Raw genomic sequence first — 22922 nt, 5'->3', positions numbered from 1 at the left:
GGATGGCAAATCCAAGAGGTGTTTACTGTAATGAATGTTCAAGGAGGGTGGGGTTCCCCCAATCTGATCCTCTGAGGCTCTGGGTGACTCACTCTTCCTTGGGCTCAGGGGGTGGGGCTGATATTTCTTCCCGGCGTTGGCCTTGCTCCCCCTGGCCCTTGGCATCCCCAGTGTCTCCAGCCACTAGAGCCACATTCCTCAGATAGTAAGTGTTGAAGCAGTTGGTCTGGTCATCTCCAGGACTCAGGTTACAGCAGAAAGCAGAGTCTCGCCAGAAGTTACGTCGGGGGCCACACAGGTCCTCAATGAAGGCTGATTTCTGATGAAGGAGAAAAGTAAAGTAGAGATGATGGGGAAGGAGGTGTTGGATGGAGGTCAAGCATCAATACTTGGGTGTTCAAAGTCCCCTTGCTCTCGGCTTGTCTCCCTGGATCCCTTCCTGGGGCCAGAGAGGGCGCAAGGCTGCCTTGCATACCTAGATTCCTTGTGACAGACATATGTGCACATCTGGAAATGCCTAAAGCTTGGGGCCCAGAGAAGGCATAATAAGAACTTAGAGGTAGGGAGCAGATCAGGTCAGAATGAAAACTTCTGGGGGGTGCCTAGGTGGCTCAGTGGGTTAAGCATCCAACTTCAGCTCAGGTCATGATCTCACGGTTCGTGAGTTCAAGTCCCACGTCAGGCTCTGGGCTGATAGCTCGGAGCCTGGAGCCTGCTTCAGATTCTGTGTCTCCCTCACTCTCTGCCCCTCCCCTGCTCATTCTCTCTCTCTCTCTCTCAACCATAAATGAACATTAAAAAAAAAAAAAAAAAAAAAGAATGAAGACTTCTGGAACCAAGAAAAAGATCTTCCCCACTAGTCCTCTATTTCTGTGGGCGGGGGGTGTGAGGTACTAAAGAGAAGGGGTGGCCTGCAGTGCTAGCCCTCTGTCTTCCCTCCCCTGCTTTCCTTTGGAGACTGACTATGACCCCCCTGCTGCCCTCACTCACCTCCTCCTCAGCACAGCAGGCCTGTTCTGGAAATGGCAGGTCACAGCAGTGGGCAGTCATGTTCCGGATTAGCCCAGGAATCTGTTTACTATGTTGGTGGGAAAGAGGCAAGGGTCAGGGTCTTTATGCATCCCTAGGCACCAAAATGGTGCTTGGAGACCATGGTTTTGCTCTTACCAAGAGTGCCCCCAGAGGATGCCCCAGAAAGAAGGTTTGGGGGAAGGGAAGAGAGGGAAGAACCGGGCAAGACTCACTGCTTGGTGAGAACTCTTCCGTTTCCACAGAGATGGCCCATGAGGTTGGGGGTAACTCGGCTGAGGTCAAGGGTCAAGATGTCTCGGTCATAGTTGGGGTAGGGAGCCCGACGGGCAAAGCACTCATCACGGGCAGGGCTAGGAGGATAGTGGCAACACGAGTGGTGGTGGGTCTTTACAGACTGTTCCCGATAACAGTATCCATCAAGGGCATCCTCCCACTGTGGGCCAGAGAGAGGGAAGTCAGAAGTCTGGACACTCGGCCCCTTCTCTTCTGACCCTCTACTGCCCTACACTATGAGATGAGGGACTCCCGGCCACAGGTGCCGAAAGGGAAGGACAAAGAACCAGAGGGCATGGATGTATGGTGTTGGGAAGGAGGAAGGGATGGAAGCACAAATGAGGCTTGGCACGGGCCACGGGAGATGAGCTGGAGTGGTAGACGAGGGGGTCAGGTGAGGCCAGAGCTGGACGGATGGATGGCACACGGGTGCATGTGTGGGATCACGGGTGGACGAGGCCAGGAGTGCAGGATGAAGGCTTAGGATGAACAGACGCAGATGACGAAGACAGTGGATGGATGGACACTTGCAAGCAGATGAACGGGCAGACGAGCTCACAGTGGGGAGGTACACGGATGGATGGACCGGCAGGATCAGAGGTCGGAGATGGGTGGGCAGGCAGACAGGCTCTTGGGGGGCTGGGACGCCCACTTACAGCCTTCCACATACAGGTGTGGTTGTTCCCCTGCCGGCAGCAGCGCTGGAACTCCCCCTCTAGCCGGATCAATGCCTGCAGCTGTCTTTGGATGGGGTCAGTAGCTGGGAGGTTGCGTGGCACAGAACGGAAGCGTCTTAGGTGGCAGATGTTCTTGATGTTGTCCAGAGTGGGTACCCCAGGGGGGAAAGGCATCTCGGGGCCCGAGGAAATCCCAGGCTGGTGGCTGGGGCAGGCCCGGAGATGGTAGTGCGGCCGGGGAGCTTCCTCCTGGAAGCAGGAGAATCGAGCCTCCCCTGGCCGGTTGCAGCACCAGTGGGGTCGGGTCTTGACCGAGAACTCGGCCTCACAGAATCGGATCATTGCGTTCTCCCACTAGAGCAAGAGGGATGGATCAGCCCAGCAGCCCATTGTCCACATTCCTGTCCTCCTCCCAGGCTCCAGAAAAGGACCCTGGGCAGGTAGATAAGAAAGAAGCAGAGGCTGTTCTCTGCCCTTCCAGCACACTAAGGAGGCCCATGGTAGGGCCAACAAAAGGGACCTGGGGTTCCTACGTGCCAAGGCCGAGGCCTCTAGTCCTTCACACACACACACATACACACGCACTGTCTGGAGGTTAAAGGACAAGTCCCAGCACCAAGAGCCCAACACCTACCACAAGTTTTGCACAGTCCAAGCGGTGTGCATGGCTGTGACAGCGGCAGCAGCGGGAATATCCAGTCTCCACTAAATTGAGGGTCTCACCCTGGCGAGTAAGGTGGGAGTAGCCAGAATGTGGTAGGTTCCAAGGGCCGTACATCACATGCTGGCGAGTAGGAAGGCAGATCTGGTCCAGATTGTCTGGAGAAGGTCGCCCAGGGGGGAAGCCGTCCAGCCGGTGGCCCCAGCCCCCTGGGGACCGGCCCTGTTGGCAGTGCAGGGCTGGATTCCAAGACTCAGGCTCTGGGGGGCTATGTTCCATGAAAGGCTTTTCTAGAATGGGGAAAACAGGGAAGGAGAACGAGTAGAGGAATAGAGAAAGTCTGGATGAGCTGGGAGGACTGAAAGAACTTGGGGTTGAGGAGAAAGGGTTGGGAGGATACAGGGGGAAAGAGACAGACATAAACTTGTGGCTTTTACCTTCAGAATGGCTGATGGAAAGGGAAGAGAAGTGGGGCATGAAAGGTGTCACTCTTACAGTCCCCACAAGTCAGACCTGCTCCCCTGTGCTGCCTCCCAAGCTTCAGGCTTCCCACCCCAGGGCCCTGAGCACTAAATCAGGGGCACGGACAGACCAGAGCTGTCACTCACCCTCTCTCTGCTTAGATGGGAAGGTCATTTCCTCCTGATGTGGGAAAGGTGGGTCTACTAGGGTGGAAGCAGATGTGTAAACAGAAGCCATGTTGGGATGGACTAGAAGAGGGGGACGTGGCCAGTTGCCACTCATAAAGAGGAAGTCCATACAGACACAAGAGAAAACAAAATGCGCCTTTTATGCCACTTAATCTCATAACTTTATAAAAGAGGTCTTGTTTCCCCATTTTCCCAGATGAGGAAACTAAGGCTTGGGGAGATAACTTACCCAAGGTTATACAGCGAGTGAGTGGCAGAGCCCCCAAAGCCCACGCGCATCAGTCGGGAGGGTGAAGAGGAGAGGGAGTCACTTACTTTCCTTCTGTTCAACAGGGGCCTGGTGAGGGGGCAGCTCTTCTTGGAGGGGGATGGCTTCCTGAGGGAGAGGGGACTCCACTGCAAGACAGGAGTGAGGGCACAAAGAAGCAAGGGTCAGACTGATAGCCCCACGATTGTAGTGGCAGGGGGAGGAGAAGGGAGGAGGGGGATGGGCAAGCACTCACCTTTCTTTCCCATGGGGAGTTGGGGAGGGGGCAGCTCCTCCTCTTGGGCAGGGTTGGCTTCCTGAGCGGGAGGGGGCTGTACTACAGAAGGAGGAGTGTGTGAGTGACCCCCCCCCCCTTGTAACCAGAGCGAGGAATGGGCAGGGCCTCCTCACCCCTCCCCATCTGAAGAACGGGAAGTAAGTCCAACCAGCAACCTGGGGCGGGGGGTGGGGGGTGGGGGGAGTGGGTAACTGAGAAGGGTGCATGGTGGACTTACCTTCACTCTGTCCCTCAAAGTGAAAGCCAGGCTGAGGGGTGTCAGGGTGATCCATGGGGAGGGCTCGGGTCTGGGGTGGGGAGGGGGGTGCTGCATAGCCAACTAGAGGTAAGAGGGGAGATAGAGTGGACAGTTTCTCCTTCCCCCCCCCCCCCAATCCTATGCTGCTCACCCAAACTCTCACCTTCTTGAATGTGATAGGTGAGGGGTTCTGGCCCCAGCTCCCTCTGCCCTTGAGCCTTGAAGTCTGAAAGAAGAGGGGGGAGTCAGGGTGGATCTGAGGAGCCTTTCTTGGCCCCAAGCGCAAGATGCAAGGACAGTAGACATCAAGGGTGTAGGCAAGATGACCAAGACACCAGAAGCCTTTCCGTACTGCTCCTGTCCCATGTCCCCTAATCAATCCACACCCCCCCCCCCCAAACCCACCTAGGTGTGACTGATTGGGTTCTGAGAAAGCCATGATATTCTGACAGCCTCACCTCCACCAGGCTCAAAGCCTTGGGTTTCCTGAGTCCAGGCTTGAAGGGAATGTGACATGGGGCTGGGGTGGGAGGAATGGGGTGGTGGAAACCCTAATCTGTCAGTGTCTCTTCCTCAGGGCTCCTGAGTTCTCCTCCTCTCAGCCTCTCAGCTCTGATGCTTCTCTAGTTTTCTACAGGAGCAAGTCCCAACTTTGAACTAGTTGGGGTCTCATCTGTTTACCTCCTCTAGGCCCTTTAAACATCTGTGGGCCTTCTCATAAGAAGCCCACACTGAAGTTTAAGTGCCTCTCCTTCAGCTGGTCCCAGATCCTCCTTAGCTTAGGTTTCAGTTTAGGACCTGGGGACTGGGATGATTCAAAACCCCTGAGGCAAACTGCCCCACAGCTGCAGGGAAAGGTATCACCTATAGCTGATGTGCAGTCACCAAAGACTAGCACCTGGGAGGAACAGACGGGCCTTCCAGATACAGACCAGATCTGTGGCACTCAACAGTTTCCCTTGCTAGCACTTTGTCCAGCATCCAGCAGATTATGTGTGTGCTAGATAGAGTGTGTCTGGTCCCCTGTGGACGGACACCCTCTCCACTCCTCTCCTAACCAGGCAGGGAAGCAGTCCAGGCTCTCTGGGTCAGCAAATCAGTTTTGAGTGGCCAGGGGGCCCCATTCTTTCTCTCTCCCCTGCCTGACAGGCCCCATATATACATCTTACTGAGGCAGATCCCCTCACTCTGGGAGTCTAGCCACCCACTGAATTGTCCATTTTATTCCAGTTTTATGTCTTCCGGCAGCAAGCTCTAGGAAACTCTCCCTCTGTGCACCTGCTCCCCTCCCTGGTTAAAGCCTCGGCTCCAGTACTCAGGCCCACCTTGGACCAAGGCCAAGTGGACAATCACCCTTCTGGTGATGAGCCATTCAGAGGATGGCTGGACCCAGGCACCAGGCCCACACTGGCCAGGGCCTCTGCCCAATGCTGCCTCCAACCCCAACTCACCTCCCTCAGAGGAGGCTACAGAAGCAACAGCCAGACAGGCCAAGACCAAGGCTGCTCTGTGCGTGGTCCCCATCCTGGGGCAAGGACTGGTCAGTGGCACCCAGGAGGTGGGTCGTCTCGGGTAGATCTGGATCTGAAGGGCTGGGCTGCTGGGAGCCTGCTTCTCCGGTTGCTGTTACCGCTGTTGTGAACCTTGGGGCTGGCTCCTTCTCCTTTTATTCAGCTATCTGGGGATCACTCCCTCCCTCCTATTTCCTGCCATGACTCAGTCCCAGCTGCTCCTCCTCTGGCCTGGCAGCCACTCCTCCCAAATTCACCCTGAAGCCTTCTGAGAGGACTGAGGAGAACTGGGGTGAAGGGAGGAGAGCATTCTTATGATCCTCAGAGAAATGGATTCTGAGACTCATGGAGTAAGAGATGTTGAGACCTGCCTTTTCGGTTCAAGTCCTCTGTCTGCATGCTGCCTACTGTGGAGCAGTACACCTGCTGAACTGGGCTGGGGAAACCGGGCACTAAGGAATCCTGGGTAGGGGGCAGAACAGCTACCCCAGGAGCGCCCCTCCCAGGGGGAGGCCAGGGCCGCCCTCTTTCTGCTTCCCCAGCACCCCAGGATGAAAGAGATGGAGACAGGGTCAAACTCCCTTTTATGCCTACTCCGGAATCAGAGATGAAGACACACACCCAGAAGCTTCAAGTTTATTCTTTATTGCTTCACTCCTCTCACATCCAAACAGCTACAGCTTCCCCCAGATCAAGTCTCTTTCCAGGAGAGCAAGCTCATGCCTCCACACTTGTTCTGAGGGGCCTGGGGGCCTCCGGATTCTGGCGGTCAGTTCGGGCTCTTCCACCTGAAGGGAGGCTGGCAGCTCCCGCGAGTCTCTGCCGCATCTGTATACGAAAGCTCAGAACACTCGCTCAGCGTTTGGGACCCTGGTGTTCTGGAGCTCCTGCAGCCGCTGCACGGCCTCAGTCAAGTCCCGCTCTCCAAGCTGGCAGTTGTCTCGAGTCCGAATGTTCACTGTTCTCTTACTCTGCTCTTTCTGGCCAACCACTGCAGGAAGAGGGGAGGTTTGAGACCATCAGGGCACATTTTTCTACATGGGATATACAAAAATTCAAGAGACCTAAATCTTTAGGAAGGGTGAGAGCAGAGGCCGGATAAGGTTCAGGAAAAGGGTATATTTAGCTGCCTCTTGCTTTCCAGTTTCCTGATCATCCTGACGGATAAGGAAATGCTCCAGACATTCTCCACATGCCTTATCACTTCCAGTCCCGAGCCTAGGGGTCGGAGACAGTAGGGTCAGCCACAGAAAAAGACAAACAGACCAAGAAGCAGACCCAGAGAGAAACTCTGTGTGTGTGGGCATTAGAGAGAGGGGAGGGTGGCAGGGGTATAAGAAACACATGCAAGCCCGTGGGGTAATGGGGTAACTTGCTCTAAGAGCTCATGGGCAAGTGGGAGTGTAAAATGAGAGGATCAAATAATCTGGCAAAGGAGTTTCTGCTCCTTATCATCCCTCAGGGCTAATTCCAACTAGGTCTAGAATAAACAAAGCTAACTAATTAACCCCTGATTAATCCTTCCTGTCCCTTTCTCTCTGATGCTCCTTTGGTTAATTAACCTAACAGACACCAAGAGCTAGGATGGAGGTCAGAAGAAAACTGTTTTCTTGAAACCATAAAACTCCTAGAAGAAAACATAGAGGTAATAATATCTTGGCATCAGCCTAAGCAACTTTATTCTGGGTATGTCTCCCCAGGCAAGGGAAACAAAAGCAAAAATAAACTACTGGGACCACATCAAACTAAAAGCTTTTGCAAAGCAAAGGAAACTATCAACACAATGAAAAGGTAACCTACTGAACTGAAGAATATATCTGCAAATGATAAGCCACCTGGGTGGCTCAGCTGGTTGGGCATCTGACTCTTGATTTTGGCTCAGGTCATGATCTCATGGTTCGTGGGTTCGAGCCCCGCATCAGGCTCTATGCTGGCAGTGTGGAGCCTGCTTGGGATTCTCTCTCCCTGCCCCTCCCCTGCTTTCTCTCCCTCTCAAAATAAACTTAAACAAACAAAATACCCCCCCCCCCCCGCAAATATACAAAGAACTCATAAAACTCAACTCCAAAAAACCCCAAATCATCATATTTGAAAATGTGCAGAGGGCCTAAATGGATATTTTCCAAAGAAGACATATATGGCCAACAGGTACATAAAAAGATGCTTCACAACACTAAACATCAGGGAAATGCAAATCAAAACCACAATGAGATATTTTTTCACACCAGGAAGAATGGTTAGCACCAAAAAGACAAGAAATAACAAGTGTTGGCAAGGATGTGGACAAAAAGGGACCCTCACGCACTGTTGGTGGGAATGTAAGCTGGTGCAGCCAGCGTAGAAAACAGTATGGAGGGTCCTCAATAAAGATTAAAAATAGAAATAACATAATGGTCTAGCAATTCCACTGCATGGTATTTACCCCCCCAAAAGAAAACATTAATTCAAAAAGATTTATGCACCCCTATGTTTACTGCACCATTATTTACAGTAGCCAAGACATGGAAGCAACCCAAGTGTCCACTGACAGATACATGGATAAATACACAGGGTGTACACACACACACACACACACACACACACACACACGTACACTGGAATATTAATCAGCCTGAAAAAGAGTGAGATTTTGTATGTGTGATGACATGGGTGGACCCAGAAGGTACTACGCTAAGTGAAGTCAGTCAGAGAAAGACAAATATCATGATTTCACTTTTTTAAAAAAGTAGTCTCTATACCCAACATGGGGCTTGAACTCATGACCCCGAGATCAAGAGTCACATGCTTTACCAAATGAGCCAGCCAGGTGCCCCATATATATGGAATCTAAAAAACAAAAGAAATGAACACACACATGCACATCCCCAAAAGAAACAATCTCATAAATACAGAGAACAAAAAAGTGGTGGCTGCTATGGTGGACAGGTTGGGGGGATGGAAGGCACAGGTGAAGGGGACTAGAGGTACAAACTTGCAATTATAAAATAAGTGAGTCATAGGGATGAAAAGTACAGCATAGAGAATATAGTCAATAATATTCTAATAACATTGTATGGTGACAGATGGTAGCTACATTTACTGTGATGAGCACTGAGTAATGTATAGAAGTGACACACTGTGTGTCAACTATACTTCAATTAAGACAAATTTTTAATTTAATTAAAAAAATAAAGAATATTAAAGTTGCTATGTATATAATCAGGAGTGACAAAATATACAAAAATTTAAGAATAAAACGTGAGTCTGAAAAGAAATGCTATCTTTGCATCAAAATACTCTGAACCTTGGGCAATTTCCCCAGGGTGAATGTAGTTCACATGATCTCAGTTCAGTCTTAAGGGGGAACTTTAGCAGAGATGTCTGAAAATACGGGCCCAACAGGTAAAATTCAAACACTTTGGCTAGCTACACAAAAACCCTAGCCTTACTCTTGAAGGTATTCACTTTCTAACATATGTTGCAATAACCCAAATCTCATCGAATGTTTTCTCACGTCTGTGATTTTGTACTTTTTTTGTTTTGTTGAGAATATTATTCTGCACTAGGTAAGAAAGTGCTTTTCATGCTTATGATGTGATCTTCTATGACTTGCACAAATTCAAAGAATAAATTAGTGGTAGAAAGAAAAGAAGAAATGGGAAGCCTGGGTGGCTCATCCAGTTAAGCGTCCGACTTTGGCTCAGGTCATGATCTCATGGTTTGTGGGTTCGAGCCCCACATTGGGCTCTATGTTGACAGCTCAGAGCCTGAAGCCTGTTTTGGATTCTGTGTCTCCCTCTCTTTCTGCCCCTCCCCTGCTCATGCTCTGTCTCTCTCTCTCTCTCCTTCAGAAATAAACATTTAAAAAAATTTTTAAAAAAGAAAAAGAAAGTTCTTCTGAGGATGAGAACTGGTTGTCAGGGGGTGAAGGAACTGAGGGCCCAAACAGCTCAGGTGTTCTGAATCCTGGCTCCCTGAAAGTCTCGCTCAGGGACTGAGCCCTAGTTAACGCAAATCCAATAGGAAAGAACAGTGTAGAAGGCTGGTGGGGGAGCACGGGGCTCGGAGGGCCTGTGCTGCTGGTCACTTACCAAACTGAAAATTGTAGTGGGCAAGCTGAGCCCGGCGGACTCTCCGGCTGAGCGTCAGCCCCGAGTCGGCATCCAGGTCGCAGACCAGCCCTGCAGCCTGCAGCCTCCGCTGCGCCTGGGGCAGGGGTTTGAGGACAGGAACTGAAGGCTCAGGGGCTAGAGTAGCCTGATACCAATCTTCCCCAGGCTGTCTTCTGTCCTCTGCCTCAAGGCTCTCTGGTTCTTGTGGACAACCCCTCCTCATTCATCTCTGCACTGAGGCCCCTCCCCAGTCCCTCATAGTTTGTCTGCTTCCTACTGACACTGCACCTGCCACCAATTCCCAGACTCTGCCTGCTTTGCCTGCTCTAGCCCAGCTCTACCCAACCAGCTACTTGACTCTGTACTGTCCACACCCTTCCTCTAGAAAGGAAACATGCAGCTGACATTTACCTAAGTCCCTTTTGTACCAAGTGCTCCATTGTCAGCATTTAACATCTGTGAATTTGTTTAATTTTCACACACGAGGCAAGGAACTAGTGTCATTTCTCAGATGTGGAATATCCAGCATATATGTCAGCACCCATTCGAGCCCAGTCCTGTGGCTCCAAGTGCTATTCCCCTTCTACTGTGCTGTGTGACTTCTTCCTACGCACTGCTCAGCCCCGGACTCGCCGTAGTCCTGCGTTAGCCCCTGTGCATGCACCCCCAGTTTCTCCTCACCTCCCTGGCATATTCCTCTTGCTCAGTTCCCACAGGGATGACCACCACCTGGAACGGGGACAGCCACAGTGGCCTGGTTGAGAGAGAAGAGAGGAAGGCAAACTCTTTACTCTAGTTTGACTACAAATACGGCTGCAGAGAGCAGATTCGAGAGGAAAAGAGAAGAGTGAGTCTAAGGGCACCAGGATCTGGGGCATGTACCATCTGGTCTGAGGACCAGAACAGAAATCTGGGGCCAGAGTTCTCACCATTTTCCGCCACAGCTTTCCGCTAGCACTCCCAACATCCTTTCCACAGAACCTAGCACTGCTCGGTGAATGACGACTGGACGCTCTGGGGCCCCCGCCTGCCTTGGAGGGAAAAAGGAGGAGGGAATAGAGGAAGTGTCACAAGATATGCACACAAGATTACCTTCTGGTTTTTAAGCAATATTCAGCTCTGGTGAAGGTGTAGAGGATTTGAGTTTCATGTTAGGGACAAAGATAGAAGGAGACGCTGTTCTCCACCTTCTCCACTAGCAGCCAAGGGAAAAGGGGATGAGCACGGTTCTGTACCCCTTGTACTGGAGGTCAAATCTCAGGGGCAGCTGGAAGTCAAGTTGGATTGTCCCACACTGATGGGGCCGGCCCAGGGCATCGCGGAGGTGCACGTCAATCTGGAGGAGAGAGACGGAGGCCTAAAAGCAACCAGAAGCAGTACCCTCTACTGTCCGCACCACCCACCTTCCACCTGCCTACATGCCAGGCTGTTCTGAGAGACTCCTCACCCAGCTCTGTTGTACTCTTACTTCACTCACTGGACACCCCAGCAGTAGCTCTTTCTACCTGATAATGATATTATGACCTTAGGGGACTTTGACACAAAAGACCCACCCACACCCTGGCCTCTGAATTCCTTGAGTTCGTCATTTCCGGGATGTTCACCTGCACCCACCCTATGGATACAGCCTTCATCTTGTCATCGCCCAGAATGGCTACACCTCTGGAACAGTCCATCACACACCCTGCTCTGATTACTGTCTCTTGGTTTTCTGGCTCTGACAATTATTCCTACAAATGGCTCTTTAATTTCCAGGTTGCTTAATTCCTCTATTTCCTTCCCATTCACAGGCTCCATCCACCTTTCTTTCTTTCCCCATGCGGCTGGAACCACTTTCCCAAGTTCCCCTCTATCACTGTTCTTCTGTCACATCCCCATGGCAAATCCTCAACCTGGTGGCACTCCTGCCCCCCACCTCCTTGCCCCTGCAACAGAACTGCTCAGAGCTGCCCAGCATGTCCCATACCACAACAGATACATAAACGGGGATTGATGCCGCCATGCAAATCCCTGTTCTGAACCTCAAGTGGACCCTGACTGCTGTCGGCAATCCCCTGCTGCCCTAATCAGTTTTGTGTCCTGTTCTCCTCAAGGACTTTCAAGCTTTCTCCTCTCTCTTCCTATCTTCACTGCCCCCACTAACAACTCCCCTCTTCCCTACTCCCATCTCAGCAAATGATCCTGTTTCACATTTTATGGGGAAATCAGATAATGACATCATGAGATGAAAAGTGTCTCAACTTCCTGTCACCACACTTATAGACTTCCTTGCATGTGCCTCCAGCCTTTCTTCCTGCCTCCAGAACAATGGCAGAGGTGGTCTCTTGTGGGCTCTCAATCCCACCCCTCAAACCTCCCCAAGAACTTCCCTCCACTGAAACCCCTTCTACAACTTCAATTTTTCCCTGACTCAAACACGCTCTCTTTTATCAGAGCTAAACATTCTCGAATTTCTCTCTTCATCAAAATCTCTTTTGACTATCCAGGCCCCTCTTGCTACTCTCCTTTGCTTTTTAAGAGCCAAAATTCTCAAAAGAGTTATGTTCATTCATTTACGTCTGACTCCCACCCCAGCCTCTGTACCAGAAATGGTGCTTCAACATCTAACAGCCTTTTCATGGAATCCAGTAGACACTTTCCAGTCCTTTTTTCCCCCTGACTTGTTTTACTTCTTCTAACTTGCCCTGTTTACCCTGCCTCCACCTTCTGCCTGCACTGTTCCCACCTGGAACCCCTCTTTCCTTGGCCAACAATGACCTTTAAGGTTAGAAAGAGAATTCTGCAGGGGCACCTGGGGAGCTCAGTCTTTAAGCATCCAACTTCAGCTCGGGTCATCATCTCACAGTTGATGAGTTCGAGTCCTACATCGGGGGAGCCCGAGCCCCACTTCAGGGAAAACATGAGCCCTGGGTAAGCCCTGCTTCTCTCTCTTCCCCTCACGGGATTCTCCCTCTCTCTCTCTCTCTCTCTCTCTCTCGATCTTTGCCCCTCGTTCACTTACACCCTCTCTCTCTCTCTCAAAAAAAAAAAAAAAAAAAAAAGGTAAAGAAAGAGAATCCTGCAGGAAGCCTTTCCTGACCCTCCCTCCTGAATGATATGCTCCCTTGGTACCTGCGAGTGCGGGTTCAGTGGCTCTGAAATGCCTATTTGCCTCCCACACGCCTCACAGGACCATAAGCTCCACGGGGCCAGGAAATATATTGCTCTTCTTTCTATCCTATACAAATTAAAAAATATTCCTTTGTGTCTATTAAATACCTAATAAAACAAAACAAAAAATGAATAAATACAACTCTTAGGAGGATCCCCAACTTACTTTAGGCCCATAGAAGGCACCATCTCCAGGGTTGAGTTCCCAGGGTTCTCCAAATTCTTCCAGGGCCCGTTGAAGGACCTTTAAAGGGAATGAGACGAGAGAGGAATGTATCATTTTAGACTTTATAAGCAACAGACCCCTCCAGTCCCCCAACAAATGACCTGCTTGGCGTATGCCTCTATTGAGGACCCCAATTCCCATCTCCCCTCTTCTGCCATCAGAGAGTGGTTTATCTGCCTCCTCACCTGCTCAGCCTGGTCCCAAAGGCAAGGCTCGCCCAGGAAGCTAGATGGCCGGGTGGATAGAGCCAGGCGGAAGGAGAAGCCAAGGACAGTGTAGACAGAGCGGAGGAAATCAAGACAGCCTTGTATCTCTGTTTCAAGCTGGGGACAGAAAATAAGGGTGAGTGAGTTGTGTGCAACCTAGAGTTCTGGAGTGATGGGAGTTTTGGGGGAAACACAGGGCAAAAACATAGAGGAAAGCTGGGGCTATCATATAACTGAGTTGTAGTATATAAAGAGGGAGACAGGGAGCAGGAGTGTTGGCAGTTCAAATGGAGAATGGAAGGCGGTTTAGAAATGCTTTGGTGGAGCTGGGGAAGGGCCACCTGATCCGGTGCACAGAAGATGTGAGCGTCATCCTGCTGGAAGCACCGCAGCCGGGTCAGTCCCCCCAGACTGCCAGAGGCCTCGGCCCGGTGCAGGGCCCCGAAGTCCGCCAGGCGCAGGGGCAGCTCTCGCCAGGATCTGGGCCGGTGAGCGAACATCAGGCTGAGATGGGGATGAGGAAGGGTCAGGGCCACAGGGAAAAGCAGCCCCCACAGACTGCATCTCTGCCCAGTGTGCTTGCTTACTTTCTCTGGGTCATCAGCATGCCCTCTCCCCAGCCTGGGCACGTCCTCCCCCCAAGTCCTGTCCATCCCACTCAGCACAGTTTGAGCCCTTCCTGGTTCAAAGTGCATTTCTCAGAACAATAGCAGCAGACTTCATTTACTGTGCCCCTATTGTGTGACAGGCACTGAGGTGAAAGAGGAACTTTGGACAGCAACTCCAAACCCCTGATGTTATACAAGGAGACTAAGGCTCAGAGAGACACAATGGTTTTCCCAAATTCACAAGGTTATCTGGAGTGCAGATTTAAGACTCGAATCAGGTGTCCTAGTGCTCTGCCAAGGCGCTATTACTTCATATTCAGCAACCTGGTTGCCTACCCCCAGCCCTGGGAGGACCCAGGCCTCTTGGCTCCTAGCTCACCAGTGTGCAGGGCAGTTCATGGGCTTCAGGGCGAGTGTGTCTGCAGGATGGCTAGTAGCGTGGTCACTCAGGGAGCTGGAGAGCCTGTCAGAGTCTGGGGGCTGCAGGGCAAACATATCCTCCTGATAATGCTCCCAGTGTCCTGACACCTCCCAGAGCTTCGTAGAAAACAGTATGGGGGTTTTCACCTCAGAAAAACCACGGCGGGTGTACTCGGCCTGGAGAGGAGGGCACAGGATATGGAAGGCAGAGTGACTGGGGGAGGACGGCACAAATATGGAAGGCAGAGTGGGGGAGAGGCAGGTGTGTGATCCTCCGGGGACCTCAGGTCAGGCTGATCTCGGCTACAACCTATTAAGTACCGTGTTCCCTCTCTACGCTCCCCACTCTGTGGACCACACATTCCTATGACCTTGTTAAAGGCCACCAGCACCTTATAATGTTTATGTTTGTGCTTCTAATCCTGCTCTTCTAACACTTGGGCTTCTGGGTCCCGATTTCCTCTCTGGTCGTCCCTCCTCTGGACTGGAGGCCCCCTTACCCTGATGAAAGCCACCAGTGCATTATACACCCTCGTCCCTCGAGGCAGGAAGAAACAGCTCCCGGGGCTCAGTTCATGGAAGAAGAAGAGCTCCTGTGCCTGAGTCAGGAATGGCAATGTCACTTGGAGAGAGAAGCAAGGACTTTGGAACCCAGAAGAAATAACTGATGGAGCTGCTCAATCTGCTGGATTCAGAATCTGCTCCCAGCTTCACAGTTGGGTCCCTTCACGCACCCTCTCCTTCTCCAATCTCTGTACCTTCCCAATGCGCCGGTGGTCCCGTAACTCCGCTTCCTCCCTCCCTTCTTCCCAGGCTCTCAACTCCTCCATTGTGGGGAAGGAGATCCCTGACACTCGCTGCAGTGGCTCTGGGGCACCTGAAGACCTCCACAGGGATGACGAGTTCTATGGGAAAACAGAGGGAGTCAAAGGGAAGATGAGGGACTGCGGGCACCCAAGCTCTCCTTCGCTGATGCTCGTCTGATTCTGAGCACACGACACGCACCACAAGTGTCCCGTCTCAGCACTCACTCCATTTTCCACTGCCTCCACCAGCGTGATACCCCTCAGAACCCCTGCCATGTTTACAGCCTTAGACACACTGGATGCTTAATTCCCACTTGTATCCTGTTCAAGCCTAACCTTATCCTGCCACCTCTTTTTCTCCCCATTCTCCCACCAGTACATTCTCTCTGTACTTAGAGCCCTCCTTCCCCACCTCTAATCAATGACTACTCATGGGAGTAACTTTCAGCTCTGGTCAAATGTCAGTTGTTGTTGTTCTTGTTTCTATCTACCTGCTTATCAATCTCCACTATGCCCTATTCCTGGCCACATGAAATTCAAATGCTTCTGCCTACTCTTTCCTCAAACAATTTAACAAGAAACAGCCAGCGTTTTATACCACTTTCACCTGTGTTAATTGACTTTGTCTCTGTGACATGGATTTATTGGTAGGACAGGAATTAACAACAGTCTTATTTTATAGATGGGGAAAATGGGTAAGGAGATTTACCCAAGGCCACATACTTTACCTATGGCAGAGCCAGGACTAAGCACGGATGAGAGGTTTTTAGTCCAGGGCTTTTGGCTGCACATTCCTGCCTCTCCCCTCGCTCCCTGCTCCCATTCCACCAAACAAATAACTCACCTGGCCCAGGCACAGGATTTTCATAAAAGTCATGCCTTGAACTTAGAATACTCTCCCTGTACCTGCCCAGTGGGGTTCTACACACCCTCTCCACAGCAGCCTCCCCTATGTGACCCTGTCCAGACTGTTCTCACACTCCCTCTCCACCTCCCTAGCACTGAGGTCCAACTACAGATTGTGAATTGGCTTCTGAGCCCCAGCAGGATGTCCAGCAGTTGCCATCACACTGGGAGTTTGTGGAAGGCAGGAACTAAGAAATCTTCCTCCTACTGGATTCCTCCTTTAGCCATAAGAGGAGAGAAGAGGCTGAGAGAGCATCTTCCTACTCCCCTGCTCAACCCAGTGAAAGCAGGAGTCTTAACCTAACCTTGCCCTCACAACTGACCGTCAGCAGCTTCAGTCCTCCAATTTGTCCAGTATGCCGAAGGTGGGGGCCCCGGCAGAGGTCTACCAGCATGCCACACCTGGGGGAAAGGAGGGAACACTTAGTGGTCTCCAAATTCTTGAGCTTCCGGTGTTCTCCTGGCCTCTAGCAGACAGAAAAAAAATGTAAGAACTGTTCTACAGAGACAGCAAGAGCAATGGGAGATAAAAATAACTTCTTGTTCCCATTATTTTTCTGGAACAACAGACTACCTTCTACCTTCTTTCCCTCATCCCATTTCTGGCCTTCTTTTGTGCATACCTACCTCCCCGTTTCCCTCCATTTTGACAACGCTCACCCATATACTATTGCTGTTGGACCTGTCACTTTCTCCTCAATCAGGCGAAGCTTAAAGGGGTTATCCTGGAAGGGGAGAAGAGTGAGGATAAGTCTCTATTCCCATAAAGATGTTCTGGGAGAGGGGTGTCTGGGTGGCTCAGTCAGTCGAGTGTCCAACTTCAGCTCAGGTCATGATCTTGCAGTTCGAGAGTTTGAGCCCCACGTCAGGCTCTCTGCTGACAGCTCAGAGCCAGGAGCCTGCTTCAGATTCTGTGTCTCCCTCTCTCTGTCTGCCCCTCCCCTCTCTCTGCTTGTGCTCTGTCTCTCGCTCTCTCAAAAATAAATAAACATTAAAAAAATAAAAGTTAAAAAGAAAAAAAAGATGTCCTGGGAGACAATCACCCCTTCCCCCATGCTTTTGGATCGTCCTCCTAAATGTGTGCACCCCCACCCCACCTTGAAGAGCTGGCGAAGTTGATCCTGGGAAGCCTCTAGCCTCCGGAAGGGTTGAGCAGCAGCTGCAAGTTCCTGGCAAATCCGCTCCAAAGCAGGCAGCTCTGAGCCCCGGACTGTCCTGGAAAGGTGAGAACTGGTTGGCGTTCATCCTTTAAGAAGCATCACCTGGGTGCCACACCTGTTGGCTAGGGGGTGAAACCCTGCTCTCCACAGACATCTAGAATTATTGGTAAAGGCAGACAAACTGACAGAAAACATAAATAGGAAATCAGGTATAAATTTTACAGTGGGAGCAAAAGCTCTGTATGTTAAATTAAAGGTCGGATGCAGACAATATGGACAGACATAATTAAGGCAATAGTAATGAAGGATGAAGTAAAAAATAAAAGCCAAAGAATTCATAAAGACTTCATAGAGAAGTTTCAATGAGAATTAGACAGGAAAAGCATGGACTAGGGGAGAAATTGGCACCAATGTCACAGCAAAGGCCTGGAGAGGCCCTTCTCTAAACTTTCTCTTCCAAATTGAACATCCCTGACGCCCCAGAAGAGGATGCAGAAACCACTCGGGTCAAACGGTACAAACTCAGTATAAAATGAATTAGGTTTGAGAAGATAATGTAGAACATAGTGACTATAGTTGATAATTCTATACAGTATGAGTGAAATTTGCTAAGAGTAAACCTTAAGCAATCACACACATGAAGTGAGGTGATGAATGTACTATTTAACTCAATCGTGGGAATCCTTTCACAATGAATATAAATATCAAATTATCAGCTTGTTCACTTTATTTTTTTATTTTTAAAAATTTATTTAAGGAGTGCCTGGGTGGCTCAGTCAGTTATGCATCCAACTTCAGCTCAGGTCACAATCTTGAGGTCTGTGGGTTTGAGCCCTGCATCGGGCTCTGTGCTGAAAGCTTGGAACCTGGAACCTGTTTCAGATTCTGTCTCCCTCTCTCTCTTCCCCTCCTCCACTCATGCTCTGTCTCTGTCTCTCTCAAAAATAAACAAACATTAAAAAAAAAGTTTAGTAATTCTCTACAACCAACAATGGGGCTTGAATTCACGACCCTGAGATGAAGAGTCACACGCTCTTCTGACTGAGCCAGGCGCCCCTCACGTTGTACACTTTTAATATATTACTTTGTCAATTAAATTCCAAAAACCTGACAAATGAAATAAAATATGGTGAAATATCTAAGAAACCACTACAGAATCATTCTCCTCTTTGCTTGCACTACTCACCGTTCCTTTCCCAGGAAGAAATCATGGTAGAAGCCACATTCTGTACTTGGACCTCGGCAGAGGACAGCACCAAGGAGCTGTTCAGCTGCTGCTCCCAGGACATGGGTGCTGGAGTGCCAGAACACCTGGGTTCACAAGAAAGGAGTTCATAACCACCACCTTTGTTTTTTTTTGTTTTTTTTTTTTAACGTTTATTTATTTTTGAGACAGAGAGAGAGACAGAGCATGAACGGGGGACGGGCAGAGAGAGAGGGAGACACAGAATCGGAAGCAGGCTCCAGGCTCTGAGCCATCAGCCCAGAGCCTGACGTGGGGCTCGAACTCACGGACCGTGAGATCGTGACCTGAGCCGAAGTCGGATGTTTAACCGACTGAGCCACCCAGGTACCCCATCGCCTTTGTTTTTTTATTTTTTTTTCATAACCTCCTTCTTTAACCCCTCACTCTCTGATACTCTTCTCAGAGAAGCTGGCGTGAAGCCAGTATGGCTCTTCTAGAAATAACTATCACAAGATGGGGAATCTGACCTTGGAGGTGAATACTAACTAAACAGTAAAAAGGAGGAAAAACTGAAAACAAAAGGCTAGTAGAAACATGCGCAGACAGGGGTAACCCCCACTCCCACTCCTCAGTGCTTCCTGGTCCTACAGCATAGAAGTAGGGCCTAGGCTTCTTTTTCTGCTCCTATAACATCCCCTTTTAGGGCTTCAGAGTAAACTACCTTCTCAAGACCATAGTTCCTAAGGGCTCTATTTGATCTTTTAGTTCTATTTTTCTCTATTCCAGGAATCTCGTGTGATGCAACCCCTCCTCTAGGATTTGGTCACCATTTATTTATTTGTTGTTTATTTATTTTGAGAGAGAGTGCGTGTGTGTGTGCTAGTAGGAAAGAGCAGAGAGAGAGGCAGAGAATCCCAAGCAGGCTCCATGGTGTCCGTGCAGGGCCGGACACAGGGGTTAATCTCACAAACCAGGAGATCATGACCTGAACTGAAACCAAGACTTAGACGCTCAACCCACTGAGCCACCAAGGCGCCCCTCTGGTCACCATTTAGATGAAGATGATAAAACTCCATTTTTCTGGATCCTAGTAGATGAGGTCTATATTACCCAAGCTGACATGAAGAAGACAAAGTAGGGAGGAGGAGTTGTGTGCTCAGTTGTGGAAGCCAAGTTAGAATTAGAGGTGCCTGGGTGGCTCAGTCAGTTAAGCGTCCGACTTTGACTCAGATCATGATCTCACAGTCTGTGGGTTTGAGCCCCTAATCGGGCTATGTGCTGACAGCTCGGAGCCTGGAGCCTGCTTCAGATTCTGTGTCTTCCTCTCTTTCGAACCTCCCTCTCTCTCGAACCTCTGTCGCCCCTCCCCCGCTCACACCTCTGTCTCTGTCTCTCTCACAAGTAAACAAACATTAAAAAAATTTATAAAAAAATATATGTTACAGATGACTTATGATGTATGTCTCTAGGGTTGAAGTGACAGAACTGGCATATTACCCTTCTATTTTCAGCTTTCCTTTTTACTAGTGCAAATGATGTTTACTTAATGGACCTATGTTGAAAATTTTCATCCTAAGTTTCTAGCTTATCCAGGGTTAGTCAAGACAAGCAGTCTGTGGTAGGTCTCCCTCCCAACTGCAAAGGGAGAAACTGAGGCAAAAGAAATACTAGAAATATGCCCACTTAAAAATCCCTTAGTTTAGTTGTCACTGTATTCCTGAAAAGGAAGAAACTTACTGCTTTGCCCTCTGCAGAACTGAATGTCAGAAATCTGAGGTCAGAATCTGTCTCCAAAGGCCGTTCCAGATCATAAAGTTCTCCATTCACTTGAGCAGCCACTGCAGTATCTGCCAATGTTGAACTTGGGAATTGGGAGTGGGGGGGAAGTGAGGACAAAGAAAAAGACATGGTCACAGTCCACAGGGGAAGACAGGGACTAATCTTTCAATAGTTCTAAGCTTGCAAATGGGGAAAGGTGTCACCAGAGCAATAAAACCTATCATTTCTTTTCCCAATGGATAATAAACAAAGGGTAGAGACTCTGAAACTAACCCAGATGAAAATGAATTCTCATGAAAAGGCGATCTTGATAGAGACGGAATAGCTACCAGGCATAATTTTCATTCTCTGCTCGAGTCCAGCGAAATACAGAGGGAGAAGGATGATCCTGGTAGGTACAAAATGGGCTGGTACCTGATCTGCTGGGCTAGCTGGTAAGGGGTTGTGCTCCATGCCACAGCATCCACCCTCTGGCCTCCAGGAAGTGATATCTTAATAGTCCGGTGCTCCTTCTGTGCCACGCTTGCTAACTTCTTTACTTGAGCAGCCCATAGCTCCTCAAAAAGGCCGAGCCGTTCTGCCAACCACTGTGGAGGGGCTGGCACAGCTGCCTGGAGAGAAAGATGTTAGGAGGTAACTCAGGTCTCATCATTCCTTCCTAGGATTGAGGCTGGTAGGAGGTGAGGGTACCGAAGTGGCCTTAATCCTAAACCCAGGCCTTTAAGAGGGCTGGGTGATACAGGGCTCTAGACTAGGAGCCCTAGCCTCTCCTGGTGGTCGACTCTAGGGAAAAGATGGCTGTAACTAACGCCTTAGCGGGGCCGGATTCAGGGGCTCAAGGCAGGGGTTGGGAGCCTGCACTTTGGGCCTGGTCTGGGTCCGATGCGGTTCTTAACTTTTGGGTGGGTACCTCACGCACCGTGTGTAGCCGGCAGGTTTGCAAGCCCGGCAGCCGGAGCCGCCGCCACCTCTGACACAGGCCCATGTTCCTTCAAATCCGTACCTACATCCTTAAACAAATTATCCTCGACTCCTTCACCGGATTTCTCATAGGTTTCCGGCCCAATGACGCCCAAGCCCATTGGCTGCGGCAGCTGCCACTCTAATCCAGGACCACCTCCAGGAGCTCCGAAGTGGTCCGCCCCACACTGCTTGAGCGGTGGTGTGGGTGGTTCCGGCTGGCCGGAAGACCTAAACTGTTACACACACTCCCAATCCCGAAACTTGCAGTTTCAGCTAGGGGTAGCAAGAGCATATTCTGCAGCGTGGAGGAAAGGGGAGTGAAAACTCATGAGAAATGAGAGTGGGAGAAAAACGGAGGGGAAAGGGTAGCTAGTCATTTCCTTTTAACCATAGGTTTTCTTTTATATCGTCTTTACTGGCAGGTAGAAAGCAGGGGGATAGACGTTGGAACCAAGTGTTAAATCCTGGACCTGCCATTCACAATATAATTTTAGGTGGATTACTCCGTTTCTTCTAAACTTCGATTTTCTCATATATAAAATAGCAATAGAGGCTCCTGGCTGGCTCAGTCAGTGGAGCGTGAGACTTTTGATCTTGGGGTTGTGAGTTGGAGCCCCCACTTTGGGCATAGAGATTACTTTAAAAATCTACGGACGCCTGGGTCGCTCAGTAGGTTAAGCGTCCAACTCTTGATTTCTGCTCAGGTCATGATCTCTTGGTTCCTTGGGGCTGATCGTAGCAGAAGGCTCTGTGCTGATGGCATGGAGCCTGGTTGGGATTCCCTGTCTCCCTCTCTCTTTGCCCCTCTGTGGCTTGTGCTCTCCCTCTCCCTCTCTCTCAAAATAAACATTAAAAAAAATTTTTTTTAATCTTAAAAAAACAAACTGGGTATAATAATAGTAACACTCCCAATTGTCGAGGTTAGTTTCATGTAAATCATGAGTGGTACTCAGTAATGGGCTATAATAGCGACAAGCCGTTAGAATAAATAAATTTAATAGCTTTGGGGCTGGACCAAAGAATCTACAGAGGGCACTTCTTGCAATTTCTAAATAGTCATATTGCTTAAGAGGGACCTTAGCGACCTCTTAATTTTACAGATGAAAGAATTTAAGGTCAGAGAAAATAAATGACTTAAGGTCAAACAGTAAGTGCTGATACTAGATTTTGAATCCAAGTTTTTTTTTTTTTTTTTAACGTTTATTTATTTTTGAGACAGAGAGAGACAGAGCATGAACGGGGGAGGGTCAGAGAAAGGGAGACACAGAATCCGAAACAGGCTCCAGGCTCTGAGCTGTCATCACAGAGCCCGACGCGGGGCTCAAACTCACAGACCGTGAGATCATGACCTGAGCCGAAGTCGGCCGCTTAACCGACTGAGCCACCCAGGCGCCCCTTGAATGCAAGTTTTACACTCTTCTACCACACCATGCTATCTCTGACAATAGAATTTACTTCCAGTATACTCCATCACTTCAGAAAGAGGCACCTGACCCTATAATCTTAGCTTTCTGTTTCCTACACAAGACCTTGCCTCTCACTCCCATCCTAGCTCTCCACTTCCTTTAATCTCTTCTTACTCCCTGTGATATCTAGGACAGAGGACTGGGTATATTCGGTTTATTTTATACAGTAAAAATTGAAACACGGTCACATTTGTGGTAAAGTATGAGGGGAAATGGACTTAGGAGCAGCTGTAAGGTTCTCAGTAACTCCCCTTCGTCCCCTCACCTGGGGGTGGGGATGGTTAGATGGTTCTCAATTTTCCAATGGTGATGGAATCAAGAGTTGTGGAGGAAGAGCTGTCAGAGAAAGCTGTTAAATCTAGGTTTCC

General features: G+C 49.8%; 2 protein-coding genes across 24 annotated transcripts; both read right to left on the bottom strand.

The window, feature by feature from the left end:
* Window positions 1-5: 5 nt before the first annotated feature.
* On the bottom strand, window positions 6-5764 carry ECM1 (extracellular matrix protein 1). 4 transcript variants are annotated; one of them, XM_045479070.1, is made up of 11 exons: window positions 5528-5764; window positions 4240-4302; window positions 4056-4157; window positions 3797-3877; window positions 3609-3689; window positions 3252-3308; window positions 2617-2933; window positions 1962-2336; window positions 1245-1465; window positions 991-1078; window positions 6-319 (listed from the first exon to the last, which is right to left on the bottom strand). In XM_045479070.1, the coding sequence occupies exons 1-11, from the start codon at window positions 5598-5600 to the stop codon at window positions 89-91; spliced, it is 1689 nt and encodes a 562-aa protein (XP_045335026.1). In that variant the 5' UTR covers window positions 5601-5764; the 3' UTR covers window positions 6-88. The 4 variants fall into 4 exon arrangements, with proteins under 4 accessions (XP_045335026.1, XP_045335029.1, XP_045335027.1 ...); XM_045479073.1 differs by lacking the exon at window positions 1962-2336; XM_045479071.1 differs by lacking the exon at window positions 3252-3308.
* A 452-nt stretch (window positions 5765-6216) lies between these two features.
* TARS2 (threonyl-tRNA synthetase 2, mitochondrial) lies at window positions 6217-21208 on the bottom strand. 20 transcript variants are annotated; one of them, XM_045479057.1, is made up of 19 exons: window positions 21045-21148; window positions 20540-20736; window positions 20084-20207; window positions 18347-18471; window positions 17098-17215; window positions 16661-16725; window positions 16324-16402; window positions 15047-15193; window positions 14789-14887; window positions 14436-14465; window positions 14248-14348; window positions 13602-13764; window positions 13240-13377; window positions 12995-13072; window positions 10914-11014; window positions 10608-10709; window positions 10360-10432; window positions 9658-9772; window positions 6217-6578 (listed from the first exon to the last, which is right to left on the bottom strand). In XM_045479057.1, the coding sequence occupies exons 1-19, from the start codon at window positions 21108-21110 to the stop codon at window positions 6430-6432; spliced, it is 2070 nt and encodes a 689-aa protein (XP_045335013.1). In that variant the 5' UTR covers window positions 21111-21148; the 3' UTR covers window positions 6217-6429. The 20 variants fall into 20 exon arrangements, 18 of the variants coding, with proteins under 18 accessions (XP_045335013.1, XP_045335011.1, XP_045335008.1 ...); XM_045479055.1 differs by having other exon boundaries at window positions 10914-11035; window positions 21045-21143; XM_045479052.1 differs by having other exon boundaries at window positions 14248-14465; window positions 21045-21208.
* Window positions 21209-22922: the final 1714 nt, after the last annotated feature.

Source organism: Leopardus geoffroyi, chromosome C1 (assembly GCF_018350155.1).
Source record: "Leopardus geoffroyi isolate Oge1 chromosome C1, O.geoffroyi_Oge1_pat1.0, whole genome shotgun sequence".
Classification (NCBI taxonomy): domain Eukaryota; kingdom Metazoa; phylum Chordata; class Mammalia; order Carnivora; family Felidae; genus Leopardus; species Leopardus geoffroyi.
Note: the sequence above shows the minus strand (reverse complement) of the source record. Positions and strands in the feature narration are given on the sequence as shown.

Excerpts from the sequence above, each read along its gene's own strand:
- ECM1 (XM_045479070.1), bottom strand. The coding sequence starts at position 5,600 with ATGGGGACCACGCACAGAGCAGCCTTGGTCTTGGCCTGTCTGGCTGTT. Across the intron at positions 4,158-4,239 it reads CACCTATCACATTCAAGAAG|TTGGCTATGCAGCACCCCCC; the intron begins GTGAGAGTTTGG and ends TCTTACCTCTAG. Across the intron at positions 3,690-3,796 it reads ACTCCCCATGGGAAAGAAAG|TGGAGTCCCCTCTCCCTCAG; the intron begins GTGAGTGCTTGC and ends CCTGTCTTGCAG.
- TARS2 (XM_045479050.1), bottom strand. The coding sequence starts at position 21,110 with ATGGGCCTGTGTCAGAGGTGGCGGCGGCTCCGGCTGCCGGGCTTGCAA. Across the intron at positions 14,888-15,046 it reads ACCACCGGCGCATTGGGAAG|GCACAGGAGCTCTTCTTCTT; the intron begins GTACAGAGATTG and ends TTCCTGACTCAG. Across the intron at positions 13,073-13,239 it reads TTTGGGACCAGGCTGAGCAG|GTCCTTCAACGGGCCCTGGA; the intron begins GTGAGGAGGCAG and ends TTCCCTTTAAAG.